A 19,470-nucleotide genomic window follows, 5' to 3' on the forward strand; every position below is an offset into this window, starting at 1 on the left:
AAAATTCAAGATTTATCAACAAGAATCGCAAATATTTAATTTAACATCTTAAATTTACGAAATTTTGCATTCGAAAAACTAAAACCTCCGAAAAGTCATAGTTAGGCTTCGAATTTGGGAATTCTGGGTTCGGCCGAAAAATAATTTTTTTGTCAAAATTTTAGAATGCCTTTTACATGCGGAATTGACACAAAAATCACTCGATTTGGATGAGTAACGAAGAAACTGCAGAAAAACTGCGTACGTATAATTAAATAAACGCAATTTGCAATTAATTAACAATTACGAAAAGTAATCACCCTTTTTAATTCTTGCAAATTTGTAATATTTAACCATGTTCATGCAATTTAGATTATGAAAATAATAAGAGGCTCGTGATACCACTGTTAGGTTATGATACATATGACGATTCATAAATCATGCGGAAAAACCATAAAGCCAGGAAAGCATATTATTTACACATAATCATTTAGCATAGTTTAGATGCATACACTTTGTTGCGTGCCTTCCCTAGCTGCGCCCGAACCGAACAAGAACAAGTCTTTAGGACTCCAAATGTCGTCCCTCCGTAGATAGTCCACAGCACGTCCGGATCCGCCTTAAGCTTGACCAACTAGGATCGCCCTTAAGGTACTTAGAATTTTCGGCTATTGTAGGCAATTGTATGACTGAATTTTTGCTCTCAAAAATCACTTTGAATACTTGAATTGTGTATATAAATAATGACCCCTAGGCCCTTATTTATAGAGGTATGGAAAAGGAATTGTAATCCTACTAGGATGTGGATTTGTTAATTAGAACTTTATTAGGACTCTAAATAACAAAGAAAATCTAATAGGATTAGGATTTTAATCTTCGCACGAATCCTAATAGGATTAGGATTTCCCGCACACGCATCGTACAAGCCGTGCACCCGCGCAGGCCTTGCGGCCCACGACAAGTGCACAGCCCATGTGTGGTGCTGCGCGCGCGCGCGCCCTTGGCTGGGCCTGGCCTTGCGCTGGGCCTGGTCGAGGCGTGCGTTGCTGCGTGCGGCTCGCTGGGCGATGGCCTGGCTTCGTGCTGGGCCTTCGTCTAGCGGGCCTCGTCCGATGCTAATTCGTACGATACGCTTCCGATTAAATTCCCGATTCCGGAATTCATTTCCGATACGAACAACATTTAATATTTCCGATTCCGGAATTAATTTCCGTTTCGAACAAATATTAAATATTTCCGTTTCCGGAAATATTTTCCGATTCCGATAATATTTCCGATTCTGACAATATTTCCGTTTCCGGCAATATTTCCGATTCCGGCAATATTTCCATTTCCGATAATATTTTCCGATACGTACCATGTTTCCGTTTCCGGCAACATCTACGACTTGGATAATATTTATATTTCCGATACGATCCATATTTCCGTTTCCGGCAATATCATCGTTTCCGGAGTATTCATTTCTTGCCTGTGACGATCTCAGCTCCAACTGAAACCAAGATCCGTCGATCCCGAATATCCATAGATGGAGTATTTAATGCCATTAAATACTTGATCCGTTTACGTACTATTTGTGTGACCCTACGGGTTCAGTCAAGAGTAAGCTGTGGATTAATATCATTAATTCCACTTGAACTGAAGCGGCCTCTAGCTAGGCATTCAGCTCACTTGATCTCACTGAATTATTAACTTGTTAATTAATACTGAACCGCATTTATTAGACTTAACATAGAATGCATACTTGGACCAAGGGCATTATTTCCTTCACAGGAGGAGGTGGTTAACATTGTGGGTGTTTCTATGGTGAATCAGGGAACTGAACAGGGGAGGGAAGTAGGTGGAAGGGGGGACCCTTCCTCTCCTCATGGATAGAATCTTAGCATGGAATGTTAGGGGGCTCAATCTATCTCATAAGCAAGAAGAAGTCAAAAGATTTATTCAGAAGTATGAGGTGGGTTTGGTTGGTCTCCTGGAGCATAAGGTGAAGTTGCCTAATCTAGGCAAGCTTTACCAGAAGATTTTTCAGAATTGGTGCTTCACTACTAATACTAGCTATCACAGTGGAGGTAGAATTGTTGTTGCTTGGAAGTCAGGAAGCTTCAATGTTAACATAACAGCTGCTTCTAGCCAGTTTGTACATTGTCAGATCAGTCCAGTGAGTGGTATGATCCCTTTTCATTGTACTTTTATCTATGCTTTCAATGAGAGTAATATGAGGAAAGAGCTATGGAGAGATTTACAGTTGCTGAATGTCCAAGGACCTTGGATATTATGTGGTGATTTTAATTGTGTCATGAATATGGAAGAGAAGATTGGTATGCCTGTAAGGCAAGCTGATATTGTGGATATTAGTAATTGTATGCATGTGTGTGGCATGGAGGATATAAAGAGTGTTGGCAATTTCTTTACCTGGAATAACAAAAAACAGGGTGGTGATAGAGTTTTTTCAAAGTTGGATAGATTTCTTGCAAATCAAGCTTGGCAGAATGAGTATCCAAGTGCTGAAGTCTGCTTTCTGCCTGAAGGGCAATTTGATCATTCTCCTGGTCTTCTCACTGTCTATCCTAGAAGTGATGGAGGAAGGAAACCATTCAAGTATTTCACTATGTGGAAATCTTCCCCTTTTTTCTTGATACTATACAAATGGCTTGGAATTTCCAATGTTTTGGTAGCAAAATGTATGTTTTGACCAATAAATTGAAGAAAGTTAAAGCCTCTCTTAAGGAGCTGAATAGAGTTGGTTCACTGATATTCAGGCAGCTGATTTGAAAGCCCACCATGGCATGATTGCTGCTCAGGAGGCAATGCATCTTAATCCACATGATAAGGAGTTAGCAAATCTGGAACTGCAAGCAATTCAAGAGTATAGAACCACTCATAAAGCCTATCTAGACTTTCTGAAACAGAAAGCTAAAGTGGAGTGGATTAAAAATGGGGATGAAAACACCTCATTGTTTCATCAGAGTATTAAAAGCAGAAGACTGCAGAATCAAGTGTATAGTATTTTTGACAAGGATGGTGTGTGGAGAGATAACCCTGATGAGGTATCAGGTGCTTTCTTGGCTTATTACACAGAACTTCTGGGAAGTGTTCATGATAATAGAACACATGTTATCAAACAGATAGTTCAGTCTGGTCCTATCTGTCAGAATCATCACAAAGATATCCTCAATGCTCCTTACACTGCTGATGAAGTTAAAGCTGCCTTGTTTTCTATTCCAGGAGTCAAGGCTCCAGGTCCTGATGGTTTTGGTTCCTATTTTTACAAAGATGCATGGTCAATAGTGGGGGATGATGTTGTTTCAGCTGTATTAGATGTACTTCAGCATGGCAAGCTACTCAAGGAGCTTAATCATACTGTAATTACTTTGATTCCTAAGGTCAAATGTCCAAGAAATGTAAGTGAGTTCAGACCCATTTCATGCTGCAACACACTGTACAAATGTGTTACTAAAGTTTTGTGTGCAAGACTTAGACAAATTCTTCCTGATTTGATCTTTGAGAATCAAGGGGGGTTTGTTCATGGAAGGTATATTGTTCACAATATCATGGTTGTCCAAGATCTTATAAGGCATTATGGGAGGAAAGGAGTGAAGCCAAGCTGTTTAATGAAGATTGATCTTCAAAAGGCCTATGACACTGTTGATTGGAACTTTCTAAAGGATATGTTGACTTATCTGGACTTTCCTGAGCAGTTTCACTACAAGAAAAATATACTAATTTAGACCGAACTGCTTCGACCATTTTGACAAGGGTCGCTGCAATTTGAGGGCGCGAATTTTTAGTTCTCATATTTTGACGGTTTTGTCCGTCGAAACATATATCGACCAATAAAAGTGTCAATATTGGTGCAAAGAAACACGTGTTTCCCACATGTCTGTTTATTGTCCCACTAATCAAGAATTTTCAACCTGGAAATATTTTGAAATCCCGCTTTACACTACCCCACGGTCCCCACCTCCCACGAATCCCTTAACGGTTGACAATTCAACCTTTTTTTTGACGGGAACAATTCAACCTCAATTGTTGGTAAAGAGGAGAGATAATATAAACAACAATGGCATGGAGAAATCTATCTTTCTCAAGGTCCTTCCCTGGCGCTACCAGATCTTCTTCCATCCGACTTCCCACTACTACCCTCTTTCGCCGCGGATCCCATATTTCATATGTAATTCTCAGCTCTCTTTCACGAACCCTATAGGTACCAATTCATTCTCTTAGTTTTCAATTCACTTATTTCCCCCAATTTTTTCAATTGTATTCTACAAGTATTAACATGTATGAGTGCCATAATTACTCAAGAGCCTTGACATATTGGGATACGCTTAATCGACGATGCCGATGCGTAATGTAGTGGTCAATGGCCTATTCATGACACAAGACATTTCAGTTGACGGCAAGGGTTGTTGCGAGCTATCAAGAACGATAAGAAATTGCAGGTTTGTTTTTTCATTTTTGTTGCCTAAATTTGTATGCTTTACCTTTCTTTTCGATAGTTTTATAATGCTTTTAAGGAAATTAACAAACTTATATGACAATTCAACATATTCTTTTTATGTTTTTGGATTAAAGGTTAATTGTAAAGTTGATATGGGTTAAATTTTTTTATTTTATTTTTTTTTGAAGTTTCCATTGTTTCAGGTGCAAACACTCATGTTGAAACTGAGACACTTGCCAAATTTGAGTTGATGGATGGGATCCAGTCCGAGGTACCCAAGAATCTAATACAAAGTAGTTGTCTCTATTGGTTTTAAGCTACTTTTTGTTTGATTATTTGCTCCATCAAGGTTTTTATTGCAAGCTTAGCTATTTATTCAATGTTGTTGAAGTGCATAGTATATTTGTAGTTTCTGTAAAATCGCATCAGGATTGGTTAGTACTTGCTAATTTGATGTTGCTAATATTTTCTGTGTTTTCTTACTCTAATGTGGAATGATTCAATTCATATAATAATGTTCCTAAGTCCCTATGAGCTGACACCTATAAATTGCAATATCAATAACAAATTTAGTGTCAAATTTTACCTTAACCTTCTTCTTCTTCATTAAGAGCTTTGTCGGTATTTCAAACAACATGAAATCACATTATACCGCCTAGATGATTGAGAACTCTAGTCAGTTATCCTTTTAGTTTAATCTATTTGTATTATAGCTATAGATGATTCACTTTTCTGGATGCGGAGGGAAACGTATGTGGAATATCTGGTAGAGTGGAGTGTGGTTGTTTTTTCTGGAAAGGGTTTGGTCTTAAGCTTTAAGTTCAACTCTTTGTGGTTTATACTACTATTTTTTGTCCGGCTTTTTCTTTCTAGCTTGGAGGTTGTTAATCCAATTGCTGAAGCATTAGGGGTTTTAATCAACTTTGATCCTTGATTTTTCCTAGTTTTGGATAGTTTGATTCCGTTTTCTTTCTCGGAGGCTGCTAATTCAATTCCTGAAGAATCAGGGGTTTTAATCAATTTTGATCATCGACTTTTCCTTTTGTTCACAGCATTGTCCTACCTGACTTCAGAACTTTAACAACCAATGCCCGAATGAAGTGGAAGTAATTAGAAAACAGACTCAAAACACCTTCAAGGCTTCCACTACTGCTTTTAATACAAGATAATTATGACAAATATGTCTTCTCTTTATTCTAAGCATTTATCCAAATGTCGCATGAAGTTCAACAACCCATACATATTATTAGTAAAAATTTAAATCCAAAAAGGGTTAAAAAATTACCATCTTGTATCCTTAGATTACCTTCTACTAATTGAATAAGTGTGATTACACCATATCCCATTATACCTTAATTACCATCTTATATATATATATATATATATATATATATATATATATATATATATATATATATATATATATATATATATATATATATATATATATATATATATATATATAAGATATATATATATATATATCTTATATATATATATATATATTATATATATATATATATATATATATATATATAAGATATATATATATATATATATATAGGGTCCCCCTCCAATCAGAAGATTCTTATAATGAGAAGAATGAGAAGCGATCTTGACCATACAAATAAATTCATCCAACGACCCATGTTCGCGCGTGTAAAAAACTACAATTGATAAAAACAGAAAAAGAACAAGTTTGAACCGATCAAAAAAAAAAAAACCCACCCAAAAGGAATTATTCTCATCTCTTCCCCTTTTCAATGTATCATTCACGTGATTTACCCCAAAGGTGTCCCTTTTTCTCTCTCTTCTCTTTCCTATCAATTAGATTGGAGTACTATAGAAATACCTAAAACTTGAAAATGGCATTCATCCCACCTGCTACCTTTATGCTTCCTATCTATTGAATCAAACTTTGTCATATCCAATTCTTCAAATTCTTCCCCTAAAAATTAGTAGCACAAAATAAATGTTAAGTTACAAAAAGAATGAAGCAGATTAAACAAGCACACAAAATAAAGCAATACAATGAGCCATGGATGAATGCTTGAGCAGGAGATAGAAGGGACACGTTGCAGATTGCTCTTATTATAATGGCACGAAGAAATTAGCAAAATAAAATAATTTGCTCCTTTTCCTAAATGAGCAAAACTAATTTGCTCATTTCTTCAAATGAGCAAAAATAATTTGCTCATTTGTTCAAATGAGCAAAAATAATTTACTCATTTACACAAATGAGTAATTATTTTTTAAATCCCGATTCTATGAAGAACAAAACCCAGACATTCATGGCGACTTCAAAGCTTCAATCTCTTTTGGAACCATCTTGTTGGTGTTAATTGAAACCAGTAATCTTTAATTCTTACTAATTGATGTTTCTTATTTATTTGACTTTCCTCATTCCAGATTTGTGATGTTGAAATTTCTTTATTTTCCAATTCCTTTATTTTTGTTGTTGTTAATTTATAGGAACTTTGGTTGTCAAAATTGGTCCCATAAATTTGATCATTGGTTATTGTTGAATTAATAGTATCTCCGGCTTAGTTACCCATATTTTATGAAAATTTTAATTTTTAATTTGTTCGGGTGGTGGTCCAGTGACTGGTTGGGTGGAGGTGAGGAGAGAGAAAAATGAAGAGGGTTGAGATATTTGCCAGCTTCCATGGTTGAATGCTTGAGGAGGGGGAGGTGGGGAGTGAAATGAAGCTCAACCATGAAATTCTGGAAATCGAGAGGAAGAAGACGGACTAGAGAGAAAAAATTAAAAGAACGAATAAAAACTTGGATTAATCTGGACCACTGATTTGGATGGATGAGATCCCTTCTCATTCTTCTCATTTTATGCACCTTTCTCATTTGAGTGTATTTGTTTCCAAGCTTATGTATTTATGCTCTTCGGGAACTTTTTTTCTTGGATTTTATTGTGTATTTGTGTTATTTATCTTTAATATATGTTTGGTAATTGTACAAAGGATACTAGATTAGTTTTTTCTTGGGTTTTTTGCATGATTTATAGCGAATATGTATTTTTGGCAATTTTTCAGGATATTAAGAAGGAGCGATGGGTTCTCAGTGATGAAGGAAGAATTTATGCTACTGCAGGCTCTCCTGAAGTGCAAGTATACTCAGCTATACCACCAGAGGGTATCTCGCAAGATGAACTTCAGGTTGGCGGTTTCTGCTTGCTGAAGATATGATTTGTTTTGTCGAAACACGTGACAGCTATTGTGATGAAATGATTTTTACGAATCTTGTTGGATACAGAGAAAGGTGGACCCTTAGGTTTTTAAGATTGGATTCTCTCAGGCTATGAAGAATAAGTGGGTGGAAAGAGGAAAGCAATTAGTTTCCAGAAAGGTAAACTTTTGAAGTTACGGCTTTGGAAAGACCAGTATTTATTACTTTCTCAAATATGCTAACTTTGCTAAGTGCTTCTGAAGTCTGAACTTTATTGTTTTCTAGTTTTGCATATTTTGTTTGTTCCCTTCTTTTGACTTCTCTTTGGAGAAAATTGGGGAGCGAAGAAGTATATTTTGGTGAGTATTATGGACTTAGTTAGGGAAATATAAGTTAAGTTGGGTTTTCCTTTAAGTTGTGCTATATTAGACATGTAATGTTCTAGACGTTGTTGGAAGGGAGTGGAAAAAATAGAGTTAAGAATACCAGTATATTGTTTATTACTATTTTACACTTAGTGTTTTAACATTCATACCCACTTGGTTTACTACCATTTTTACTGTTTGTCAGCTGTCACAATTGAAACATAGTTATGTTCCTTAAGATGGGCAAGTTTGAATTATCTTAGACTCTCGAAACATATGTGGTGTTATGGTGTCATAAACAGCATACATCTTTTTCTTCAATGTCGTCCGCCATTATGTATTTCAGGCTTATTTAATTAAACATTTTACTTTCTTGCAACTCCTTTTAACTTTGAATCACACTCTGCTTTGACAACAACTGAAAACTTCTAAGATTGACTTTAGAGGAAGGTGGACAACTGATATGAAAACTATGTATCAGTAGTTGTAAGATTTTGGCCTACCTTGTTGAAAGGAAGGCATAACTTCTTGCACTGACTTTCTTGAGGCATATTGTCTAAGAGGAGAATGGATTTCTAATTTATGTCAGTTATTTATTTGGCCTCACTATTAAATACTAAGTACATAGTAGGTGGTAATGGTTGTTTGGGTTGTTTTGGTGCAGTAAAATACAAATGTTCAGCTGAAGGAAAGCATATTAATGAATGTGTCTAGAAGTGCTTATGCGGTTTAAATTTTATGAAATTAAATTCAGTTTTTTGTTGTTGTATAGGTTGAACAGGCTGATGACATGGTCAAGGGGTTGCTTTCAGATATACAAGCCGAGAAGGTGAGACTGTATCTTTAGGTATTTTAACTGTTAAAATGGTTTATGTGATTTGGTTTCAGGCTTAGGAAGTAGAACAACTTCTAGAGTGTAGATATTGGAGTGCTTCCGTAAATTCTGTAACAAGTCCAATGAATATAAGTGGATCCTTTTGTTCTTCTTTTAGATATTATTTGATCTAGGCATGTAATTTCAAGGGGAAATAATTTCAATTGAACAATGTATGTTTAATAACGAGGTAGGAATTGATCAGATTATACCAATGAAAATACTCTACATATATGTACAACCGAAATCAAAACATACAATAATGAGTGATACAAGACATAATAATCAAACACCAGAACACACCTGATACCTCCTAAAACTATGTGTCGCGACACACGATTATAAAAAGCAAACTAAATTGGAACGAAGAAGTATCAATCAACCAAAAAAAGAAAAAAGCAAGGCATAGGGTTTGTAATTTGTATAGCACACCAGGGTAACAACGTAACAGTAGGGTTTGTAATTTGTATAGTACACCAGGCCAGGTAGGCTTACGAACACCCCCATCCACTAGGTTGATCAGGATGAAAAACAAAACACATTGATATCTATAAATGCCCTACTATTGCTGTCATGTTATTTTTTTTTTCTTTTTCTCCTTTAGTTTAACATTGTAGCAGCACTCTGCTTTAAGTTCATTGCATTAGATAATATAGATGTGCTAGATGCCTAGATCACAGGAGTAGGGGAATAAACTAGTTAGATAAATTTCAACAAGCTTAACGAATTTAGTTATGTGTTTTTCAGGTGAATAGAACGACGATAGTAATTCCTTGGTTGAGTAAAATTGTAAAGTTACACATCTTGAGGTAGCAGACTTCAGGTTTATGGGTTATTCAGTTACATTATCACAACAATGCAAGGAGAAGTCGGCATAAATGTAACTCGAACCATTTTCTTTTTCTTCAAAAGTTCCTTAGTAAAAAATCCAAATGCCCTCCTCTTACAAGAATAGACATAATATCTGCTAACTGAATATCATTTTTAAGGTTGTATTATCCAATATGGGCACCCACCTGGGGAAAATTACGAATTATCATTAATGTTGGAGAAGGGGTTAAGTGTTTACTAAAATAGCAAGTAGTAGGGTATTTTTAGTGATTTTGAAAACTGATCAACATGAAAATATCAATCTAGATTTGTAACATACACTTGAAAAACCTTTATAATTCGTATGGAAACTAGAAGTTAAGGACAGCAATAGTTTGATGTATAACATTGTATGAATCCTTTTTCTTCTTCTTACCTTAGCAGTGCCACAAATCGTGAAGTATATTCCTTTGACCGGATGGTTAGCTATGGCCACTTGTTCAATTGAACCTATCATAAAATAGACTGAAGTTGAACTTAAAAATAAAGATAAACCCTTGCCCTAGAAATTTATGAAAAATGAGATATACTTCACTATTTTTAATGACTGTCTAGTTTAGAATGCATCTAACATTTGTTGCAGGGTAGGAGGTTGGAGTATAGGAGTATAGAGTATTTGATGGAGGGGTGATGGGTGACAGGGTGAAGTCGTGGAAGTTATATAAACAACATTTCACTTTTCTCTCTTTTTTTAACTAGCTTACAGGAATCTGAGCCAACATCGAGGCAACTGTACCTGTTGATTTCGTTATGACAGAGGGCAACAATATCTTCGTCCTTGATAGAAGAGTACGAGCTTGATAGAATGACATGCTTCTTTCAGCTTGTGAGTATTGCCCCAATTATCTTTTTGCAGTTATACCCCTTCTAACAGGTTCAACATACTTCTGGGTTTTATTATGTATCCTCTGTTTCTTTTCACTGTAGTTTTGAAAGCACTAGAGGAAAAAGTAACACAGGTAGCCTTTAAAATAATCATCAAGTTTGGAAACAACATGGAACTTAGGAAAACACAAAATCCCTAAAGAAATTTGGGTGGATATGCTATCCTAAAATAATTAAGGCATCATATCTTTTTACTACAGAAGTTTATTCAAGAAATAGTTATGTCCTATACATGTTATGTGAGGATTTTTGGACTTTCACAAAACTTACTTTCATATTTAAGAAAGTGAGATCCAAATATCTTTGATGAGGTTTTCATTTATTTTCAAAAGGAATAGAGATCTAGTATATGCATATGTGCACACTCTTGATGCATATGTGCACCCTCTTGATAACCTTTTTTGTGGCATGATATGGCAGTTGTGTAATCTTTTGCAGAACCTGCTTTTAAGAACCCGAATGCCTGTTGTTTTGGGTTAATAAAAAAAACTGAAAGCAGACACTAGTTGGTTTCTTGTGTTTTGCTTTGTCGCCTAGTTTTCATTTTCGATGGTTGTTGTTTATTGTTTGCCTAAGGTTCTTTGAAATTGTCCAAAAGATATTTCTCTTTTTGGTTGGTAGGTGGCTTATTCACCAGAAAATATATATTTGACATTAAATTTTCCGAGATTCGCTCAATTGGAATTAGCTGATTTTACTTGAACTGGCGACCATTTGCTTATGGAATTATCCAAACGATATTTCTCTTTTTGGTTGATAGGTGGCTTATTAACCAGAAAAAGCTATATTTGACATATTAAATTTTCTGAGATTCGCTCAATTGGAATTAGCTGATTTTACTTGAACTGGCGACCATTTGCTAATCGTTTATATATGAATGTAGGAATTGAGCTGGTTTGAGCACAAAAAATGTCAAAGCAGATCTATTTTCGAAGTCGCTCACTAGTGCACCCGGAGAGATTTTCAAGTTTGACAATTCGATCATAGCAACTGGTTCTACAGTGAGTTTTCTGGTAGTCATATCTAATGTGTATTATTCTTTTTGGTGTAGTAACATGGGCTGAAAGTTGAAAAATAGAATTTTCATTTTTCATCATGCTATTAATATGCAGATGTTGTCCTATGTTTTAATCTTCACTAGTCTACCGAAGTGAAATTTTAAGTATTCTTATATGTAGGTGATTTATGAACTTGAGTTTTAAAATTTCATCAACTGTAGTATATGTTGTTTGGTACCTGAGTATCGCTCTTGCTCACTTATTTCATGTTTTGGACAATTATATCTTGGAGAATTCCTGTAGTGAAAAAGGTGTTATAATGTCTGTCAATGGTGTTGGTATAGAAATGCATCTTGGGGATTCCCGGTTTCTACAGCTGGATCTATTGTCCGCAAGAAAGTCGGACTCTTATAAGTCAGTAACATCTCCGTCCTAGCTAGATTAGTAACTCTGTGTGTGCTCTTCTCTGTAGCCGACACTACTGATTCTTCCATTAAGAAACAGACTTTCTGAACTGAAGAGCTGAATTTTATGACGGACAAAGTCGGGTAGTTTTCGTTTTCGATGGATATTTTTTGTTGTTTGCCTAAGGTTGTTTTGAGGCTGGAAAAACGATGTTGTGGTTTTTACATTGGTTATTAGATTTCTTATTTACCAAAGAAACATATGTTTGACACATTGAATTTTCTTTGCAGATATTAATTGTTGATTCAAGTGTAAATGGTAAAACGTGATCAAGAGATCAGCAAGTTATCTTGAAGTAAGCTAGCACGGGGATAAGATTTACTCGGTTAATTAGTCCTAGTTAATTAGGAAGTTATTTTTATTCTAGTTTGCGAGGAATGGTTTTTATTTCAGCTTCATTAGACGTACAGTGCAAATTATTGTACGGATGGTATTATCACTATTTGTATGCTACATTATTGCTAATTATAAATTAAAGCAGCTTTATGATAACATAGTATATTAATATTTATATTTGATATTTGATTGTGCTTTTATTTGTGCTCAAAATATATTTTTAGAGAAAATTCATTGTTTATATATAGTATCAAATTGTGACGCTTAGGAGAGTCTAAATTTGTTTGGCGGTAAAAATATAGTATCAAATTGTGACCCTCAGAAGGGTCTAGATTTGGAGGAACGAAATTGTAAACACGAGAAATGACGGAGCAAAGTGTCGAAAGATGCATTTGTATTGCGCGAAAGTGGAGTAAATAGCGACGCAATAGGAAGTCGAAATATTTCGACAAAAGAAAGCGTTGAAATATGGGAAATAGTGACAACAAGAAGCGTCTAAATGGAGAAAATAGCGACGCTATAATGCGTCGAAAAATATCGACCGTGAAAATTTCGACTGTCCACAAAAGCGTCGATATGCTATTTTACGGCGCTTTATAGCGCCGATATATGACCCAAAAAGCGTCGAAAACTGCCGTGTTTTCCCGTAGTGTTTGTTAACCTAGTAATGGAGTGTGTTACTACTCCAATGTTTTCTCTCATGATTAATGGTTCAATGCATGGCTTTTTCAAGTCTAAGAGGGGACTGAGACAAGGAGATCCAATCTCTCCTCTCCTTTTTGTGGTTTGCATGGAATATTTGTCAAGGATATTGCATAAAATGAGTAATATGAACCAATTTCAGTATCATCCAAGATGCAAAGAGCTCAAACTCACACATTTGTGCTTTGCTGATGATCTTATTCTCTGTTGCAAAGGTGAATTTCCATCTGCTTATCTTATTTTGCAAGCTTTCAAGCTGTTCTCTGCTTCCTCTGGTCTGAAGGCAAATCAGCAGAAATCATCCATTTATTGCCATGGTATGAGTAATGATGTCATTCAGAGAATCATTGATGTTTCTGGTTTTACCAGAAGCCAGTTGCCTTTTAGGTATCTTGGTGTCCCCATTTGTGCCAAGAAAATTTCTGTTGCTCAGTGTGGAATGTTAGTTGACAAGATGACAGCTAGGATTAAGATGTGGAGCTCTAGGAATCTGTCTTACGTGGCTAGAATGCAGCTTATTAATTCAGTCCTGTTAAGCTTGCATATGTATTGGGCACAAATATACATTTTGCCTAAGAGTGTGTTGCAGGAGATCACTAAAATCTGCAGGGCCTTTCTATGGAGTGGTTTAGCTTACAGCTCTAAACCTAGCAATGTTTCTTGTCATAATACATGCAGTAGCAAGCAAACAGATGGGTTAGGTTTTAGAGATGTTGTTCTTTGGAACACTGCAAGCATGGGTAAATATGTGTGGGCTTTAGCTTCCAAACAAGATAATGTTTGGGTTAGATGGGTGACTTCTGTGTACTTAAAGAATGGGGAATGGTGGGGATACCAGCCAGGAAATAGTGCAAGCTGGTATTGGAAGACAATTTGTGAAGTGAAAGAAGTTCTGAAGCAAGTATATTCTGAGAATGAGTTTAGTAATATGCCTCACTACTCTGTGAAACAGGTGTATGAGAAGTTAGCAGTTGATAAGCCTAAGGTTCACTGGGACAAATTAGTGTGGAATAGGCTCAATACTCCTAAACATAGATTCATTGCTTGGCTTGCTATTCAGGCTAGATTGCAGACTACAGCTAAGCTTGCAAAAATAGGGATTAGTACTTCTGCTACTTGCCTGATTTGTGGTCAGGGGGATGAGATTCATGATCACTTATTCTTCAGGTGTACCTATAGTAACATGTGTCTGATAGAAATGAAGAAGTGGTTGGGTTTGCAGTGTGGAAACAAATTGCAGCATATTTTCAGAAGCATCAGTCACAGTAGAAGGTCCAAGTTCAGAAAACAGGTTGTTTTTGCAGCTGTTGTGGCTCTTGTGTACTTGATTTGGAGGTGCAGGAATACAAGTTATTGGGAGCAGATTATCCCTTCTGTCAATAGTACAATCAGTAGTTTGAAACAAGTTGTAAAAGCTAGAATTCAGGCAGTGTTGCCTAAGAGTGTTAGTAGGGCTGATAGCCACTGGTTTTTGGCTTTATAGGTTGTGTTTGTGGTGTGTGTATGCATGTTGGCTAGTATGTTTGTGCTAGTTCCTTGGTGAGATGGTCCAACCTAGTTGGTTTGTCTCTCTTGGTTCTAGTTGAGCTTGTATCTTGGTTTGAGCTTAATAATATTATTCTCTCTTACTTAGAAAAAAAAAAATTAGGTTGTCATTAAAGATACAAATTCTTGTAGTGCTAAAAGTGGGATTACGGAAATACCCCTCCCCTCCCCTCCCCTCTTCCCTTATATGATATAGATTTATTGTACACTCATTTATGTTTCCTAAAAATTCTACTCACTTTCCATTGAAAGCGCAGTTGCTAATGTGCTTTGCTTTGTCCCTAATCTCCACTTAAAAGTAATCAAAAAGTTGATAGACCATATCTGTAATTAAGTAACAGATCTGATCTGGAAGAAGATAAAAGGAAGGACTTGAACCCCAAGAAAAGATCAATTTACCTATTTCTCTTAGGGAACTTACCGTCTACATATTATTAGATAAATAAGAAATTTTCAATACGTATAACAAATTTTATATGGAGTATTTATTACCGAGTATACACTATAAGAAAACAGTGAATTTGTGACCGCCAAAAGTAGTCGGGAAAAGGGACAAAGTAATCGGTAAATTATTAGGACTTTAGATAGAATAAGCTTGCCTCTAGAAGTCTTCATATACCGATCACTTCCACATACTCTATATTTATCTAATTGTGCATCGGCTTTTCAGAAGAGCAAACAACCTTTAGGACATGTGTGGATCCTCTCATGAGGAAGTTCCAAGCCATTAAGAATCTTCTTTGTGCTATTGAAAGTTCTACCCATTTGGTTGTTATTTGGAATCGCATCATTCAACAAAGATGCAAACTCATCCACACACCTGTGTTGTAAGTTGAATTCACATTTCAAACTTGCAATTCTTGATGTCATCTCCAACACAGATAGGTTGCTCCCTTCGTATAATGGATCTTCAGCTGCCTTTAGAAGGTCGATAAGCTTCTTGGCTTCATCATTTGGCTCTTCTTCAACTACACCGACCTCTTCGTTCAATATATGTTCTTGATTATTTCCAAGAGCATCAATAACCATATCACTGTATGAATTTGTTTGAACACGCGAGGCGGGCTCTCCAGAACTTTCCCCTTGACAAACTCATTCATAGTAATTACGAACAAACCCCTTCTTGTACAGATGTACTCTAACTGTTTCAACATCATAGAAACGTCTGTATTACACAAGGAACATGGGCATCTTATTTTGTCAACGTCACCACAACTTGGATGCTCTTTGCAAAACTCAATGAACTTTGTAACCCCGTTAAGAAACTCGGGCTTAATATTGTGCCCATCAAGTCTATAATACATCCATTTATGCTCCCTCCTTTTCATGATACCAAATTCTACACCCTCCACAAAAAACATGTTACTATTAATCAAATTCTACACATCTCACACTGCTCATGATACTAAACCTACTACATAGTCTTACTAACGCTAGATATTTTCTAAATAAAAAATCAAATGAGAACAGGCATGGGTTTTTTTCTTTCTATTTAAATATTTTTGTGAGATAAAAAGGGAAATGATAAATCCAAGGAAGAATTTCACTTCTTCCAAGGAAATCACCTTTAAAAAAATGTGGATTTCCTTGGAAGAAGCAAAATTTTCCTTGGATTTATCAATTCCCAGATAAAAAGTGAAAATCATAAATCAAGTCATATTGTCTTCGAATCTTTTTGTGAGATACGAAATCAAATCATAAATCTTATTTAGAAATCATATTATGAGATAAGAAATAAAATCATAAATCATATTGTCTTCGAATCTTTTTGTTCTTTCTATTCAAATATTTATGTGAGATAAAAAGTAAAATCAACTTAACTTGATAAAATTTTGTATAGTAAAGTATATATAAAGGTGAAATCGGCTTAACTTTCCTACTTAATTTATTGAGCTAGCTTACCTTTTATGAACTTGATGCAATACACTTTCTGTATGGTACTACTATATTATTATTGTTATATATTATTATTTAAAAAATAGGCAATGTGTTCTTAATTAATACCGATATTTCGATAAAAGATCAACCACATCTTTCTTGCTATTATATATTTAACCCAAATTACTAAAAACATATTTAAACCAAACTAAAAAATAAATTAAATACATAAAACCAAACCAATAAAGTTATACATGGATTTGGTAAAGGGGCTACTCTGCCACAGATGGCTGCAGATGCACGATGACGGTGGTGGTTTAAACTACATGTAAACAAAAATGGTTAGGGTTTGAAAAATTAAACATTACAAGTCAATAAATGAAGAACAAACTTTACCTAGGAAGGGAGAGAGACACGGGGCGATGGTTGAAAGCGGTGGCGGCGGCTGGCTGCAAAACTTGGTTGTGAAGTGGTGGCTGCGAAATGGTGGCAGCGAAGCTTGGCTGCGTAGCTGGGTTGCGACACGTTGACTGCAACTACGGTGGTGGGCTGCCTGAGTTCGATGGGTTTCAGATCTCGTCGAGGGTTTCTCTCTCTTTTTCGTTATTTGTGTTGTTTGTGTTGTTTTTGTTGTTTAATTCCCCGACCAATTATTGGAACAAATTTAGGGATTAAATTTCCGACAACATATTTAGTCGGTACATCATTTAAAGTAAGTGTTTCAAAATTTGCAGGGTTCTTTTTAGTCGAATTTTACCGACTACTCTTGTAGTCGGTTATGGTAAAAATGTACTCCCTCTGTTCCATACTGTTGCTCATGTTTACTATTCATATGGTCAAAGTTTAAAAACTTTGACCGTAGTTAATAGTATGATTAAGAGTATAAAGGTTAACTTGTGGATATCATTGTATTTGTTTCAATATAAATTTCCTAAATATCAATTTTTTTATAACTTTTACTAATACGAAATTAAAATTATTAACGGTCAAAGTAGTGCATTGGAGACCGCACATAATAGAAAAATGAGGAACATTATGGAACGGAGGGAGTAGTTGCTAATTACCGACTAACATAAAGTGGTCGGTATGTTTTAAAATTTAACGACTACATTTATTTTAGTCGGAAAAAGAACGTTTTCCTGTAGTGAAAGTAGTCGTTAATTTTGAAAATGCAGTCGTAAAATTTCCGAATACAATCATTTAGTCGGTAAAATTATATTTTAACGACTAACTTCAAAGTAGTGAGTAGAATTAGTAGGTAATCGTGGTTGGTAATATTTTGGGAATACGTTTTTTGGTCAACTTATTTATCGACTACAAATTAGTCGGTACTTTTCAACATGTGGTCATAAATTTATCGACCACAATTATGTAGTCAGTAAAATTTTATTGGAAAATTTGTCAGAAATGACTTTTTAAAACACAAAAATTGTGAGAAAGGACCTTTAAAAAAAAGTTGTGAAAGAAGGCCCAATTGAGTTTTTTTGTGGTGAATAAGGACCATAAGCGATTTTTCGGTAGTCAACGACGACTGTTTTCCGGCGTTGACCATCACGTGACACGCACGTGTCTTAAATTTTAACAAGTTTTTTTTAAAAAGTTTTCCTCCAATATTTCCCCCACCCACAACTAACTTATTCAGATGTAAAAAAAATAAGCAATTGGATTAAATCAGAATTAAAATCCTATATAGTAAAATCAGAAGAAAAAAAAGAAAAAAAAACAAAAACAAAAAAAAAAAAAAAAAAAAGCTAAAGAACCCTAATTTCAAGAATCCAAAAATTGGAGAAATTTGAGCAAAATAATTGGGGCTTTTAGTGTTACCTCGTATGAAAAGGACCGACAAGCAATTGGGTTGCGCGAATTTGGTTGGTTTCAACTGAGGAGAAGAAATTCGTGGTTGGAGGAAGAATAAAATGGTGGAGGGGCAGCAGAGCAGGAGAGAGAAAATTGATTTTTTTTTTTGTTTTTACATCTGGATAAGTTAGTTGGGGGTGGGGGAAAATATTGGAGGAAACTTTTTTTTAAAAAAATTGTTAAAACTTAAGGCACGTGCGTGTCCCATCATAAAACAAAAAAAAAAAAAAAATCTAGAACCATAGAACAAGAGGAACGGAAGGTCTTAATTACGCCCTAAGTAATCAGTTTCCATAAAACAAATATTTACATTATTTATAAAAGGGAACAAACCCTCAACATAAGTCTCAATCCCATCAAACAAAACCTGACCAAATATTTCATCTATCCATCCCATAATAAACGATCTTCAATTCCGAGTAACTTTGAAAAGTTACCAATAAACAAACCCTAGTTTCTTTTCTTCAATTCTGTGGTTTACCTTGATCAGAGAGTAGCTATGGAGTCAATGAAAGTAATAAAATGGAACTTTGTTTATCCATCTGACCCAGCTTTGATGAAATCCGAAAAGATTCGTTTTACAAGAATCGTGTCTGAACCCGTTAAGAATGCTACTACTCAAAAACAAAAACCCTTGATTTCTAAGACAAACCCAGTAAAACGTTGCACTAGTTCAAAAATCCTTAAAAAAGCAAGAAAAAGTGCTACTATGGAGTTGACAATTAGGGCTTCCGGCAAGTCATCGATGTCGCCGTCTCGTAAGGGTGTTGAAAGTTGTACGGTAGCGGGTCAGACGACTGCAGATGGTACCATCACTAATGATAAGGCGTCGGATAATTCACAACTGGCGGCGCATAATAAGGGTGCTGTCACAATCACAAAGGCGTCGGATAATTCACTACTGGCGGCGCATAAGGGTACTGTCACAATCACAAAGGTGTCGGATAATTCAGCATTGGCAATTAGCAAGAGTACTACTATGATCACTAAGAAGGCTTCCCGTAATTCATGGTTGGGTTGTAAAAAGGGTTCCATCACTAAGGTTGTCCGCCCTCGTGTTCCATTACCACCAAGTGTTCGTGATTTCGTCAGAAAGAA

General features: G+C 35.5%; 1 protein-coding gene across 1 annotated transcript; it reads left to right on the forward strand.

The window, feature by feature from the left end:
* The first annotated feature begins 13,057 nt into the window (after window positions 1-13,057).
* Window positions 13,058-14,575, forward strand: LOC110778252 (uncharacterized). The gene has a single exon (XM_021982826.2). The coding sequence runs from the start codon at window positions 13,058-13,060 to the stop codon at window positions 14,573-14,575; it is 1,518 nt and encodes a 505-aa protein (XP_021838518.2).
* Window positions 14,576-19,470: the final 4,895 nt, after the last annotated feature.

The sequence above is a fragment of the Spinacia oleracea genome, chromosome 3 (genome assembly GCF_020520425.1).
Source record: "Spinacia oleracea cultivar Varoflay chromosome 3, BTI_SOV_V1, whole genome shotgun sequence".
Taxonomy (NCBI): domain Eukaryota; kingdom Viridiplantae; phylum Streptophyta; class Magnoliopsida; order Caryophyllales; family Amaranthaceae; genus Spinacia; species Spinacia oleracea.

Bases quoted from the DNA above. Each gene is read 5' to 3' on its own strand.
- LOC110778252 (XM_021982826.2), top strand. From the start codon at position 13,058: ATGGAGTGTGTTACTACTCCAATGTTTTCTCTCATGATTAATGGTTCA.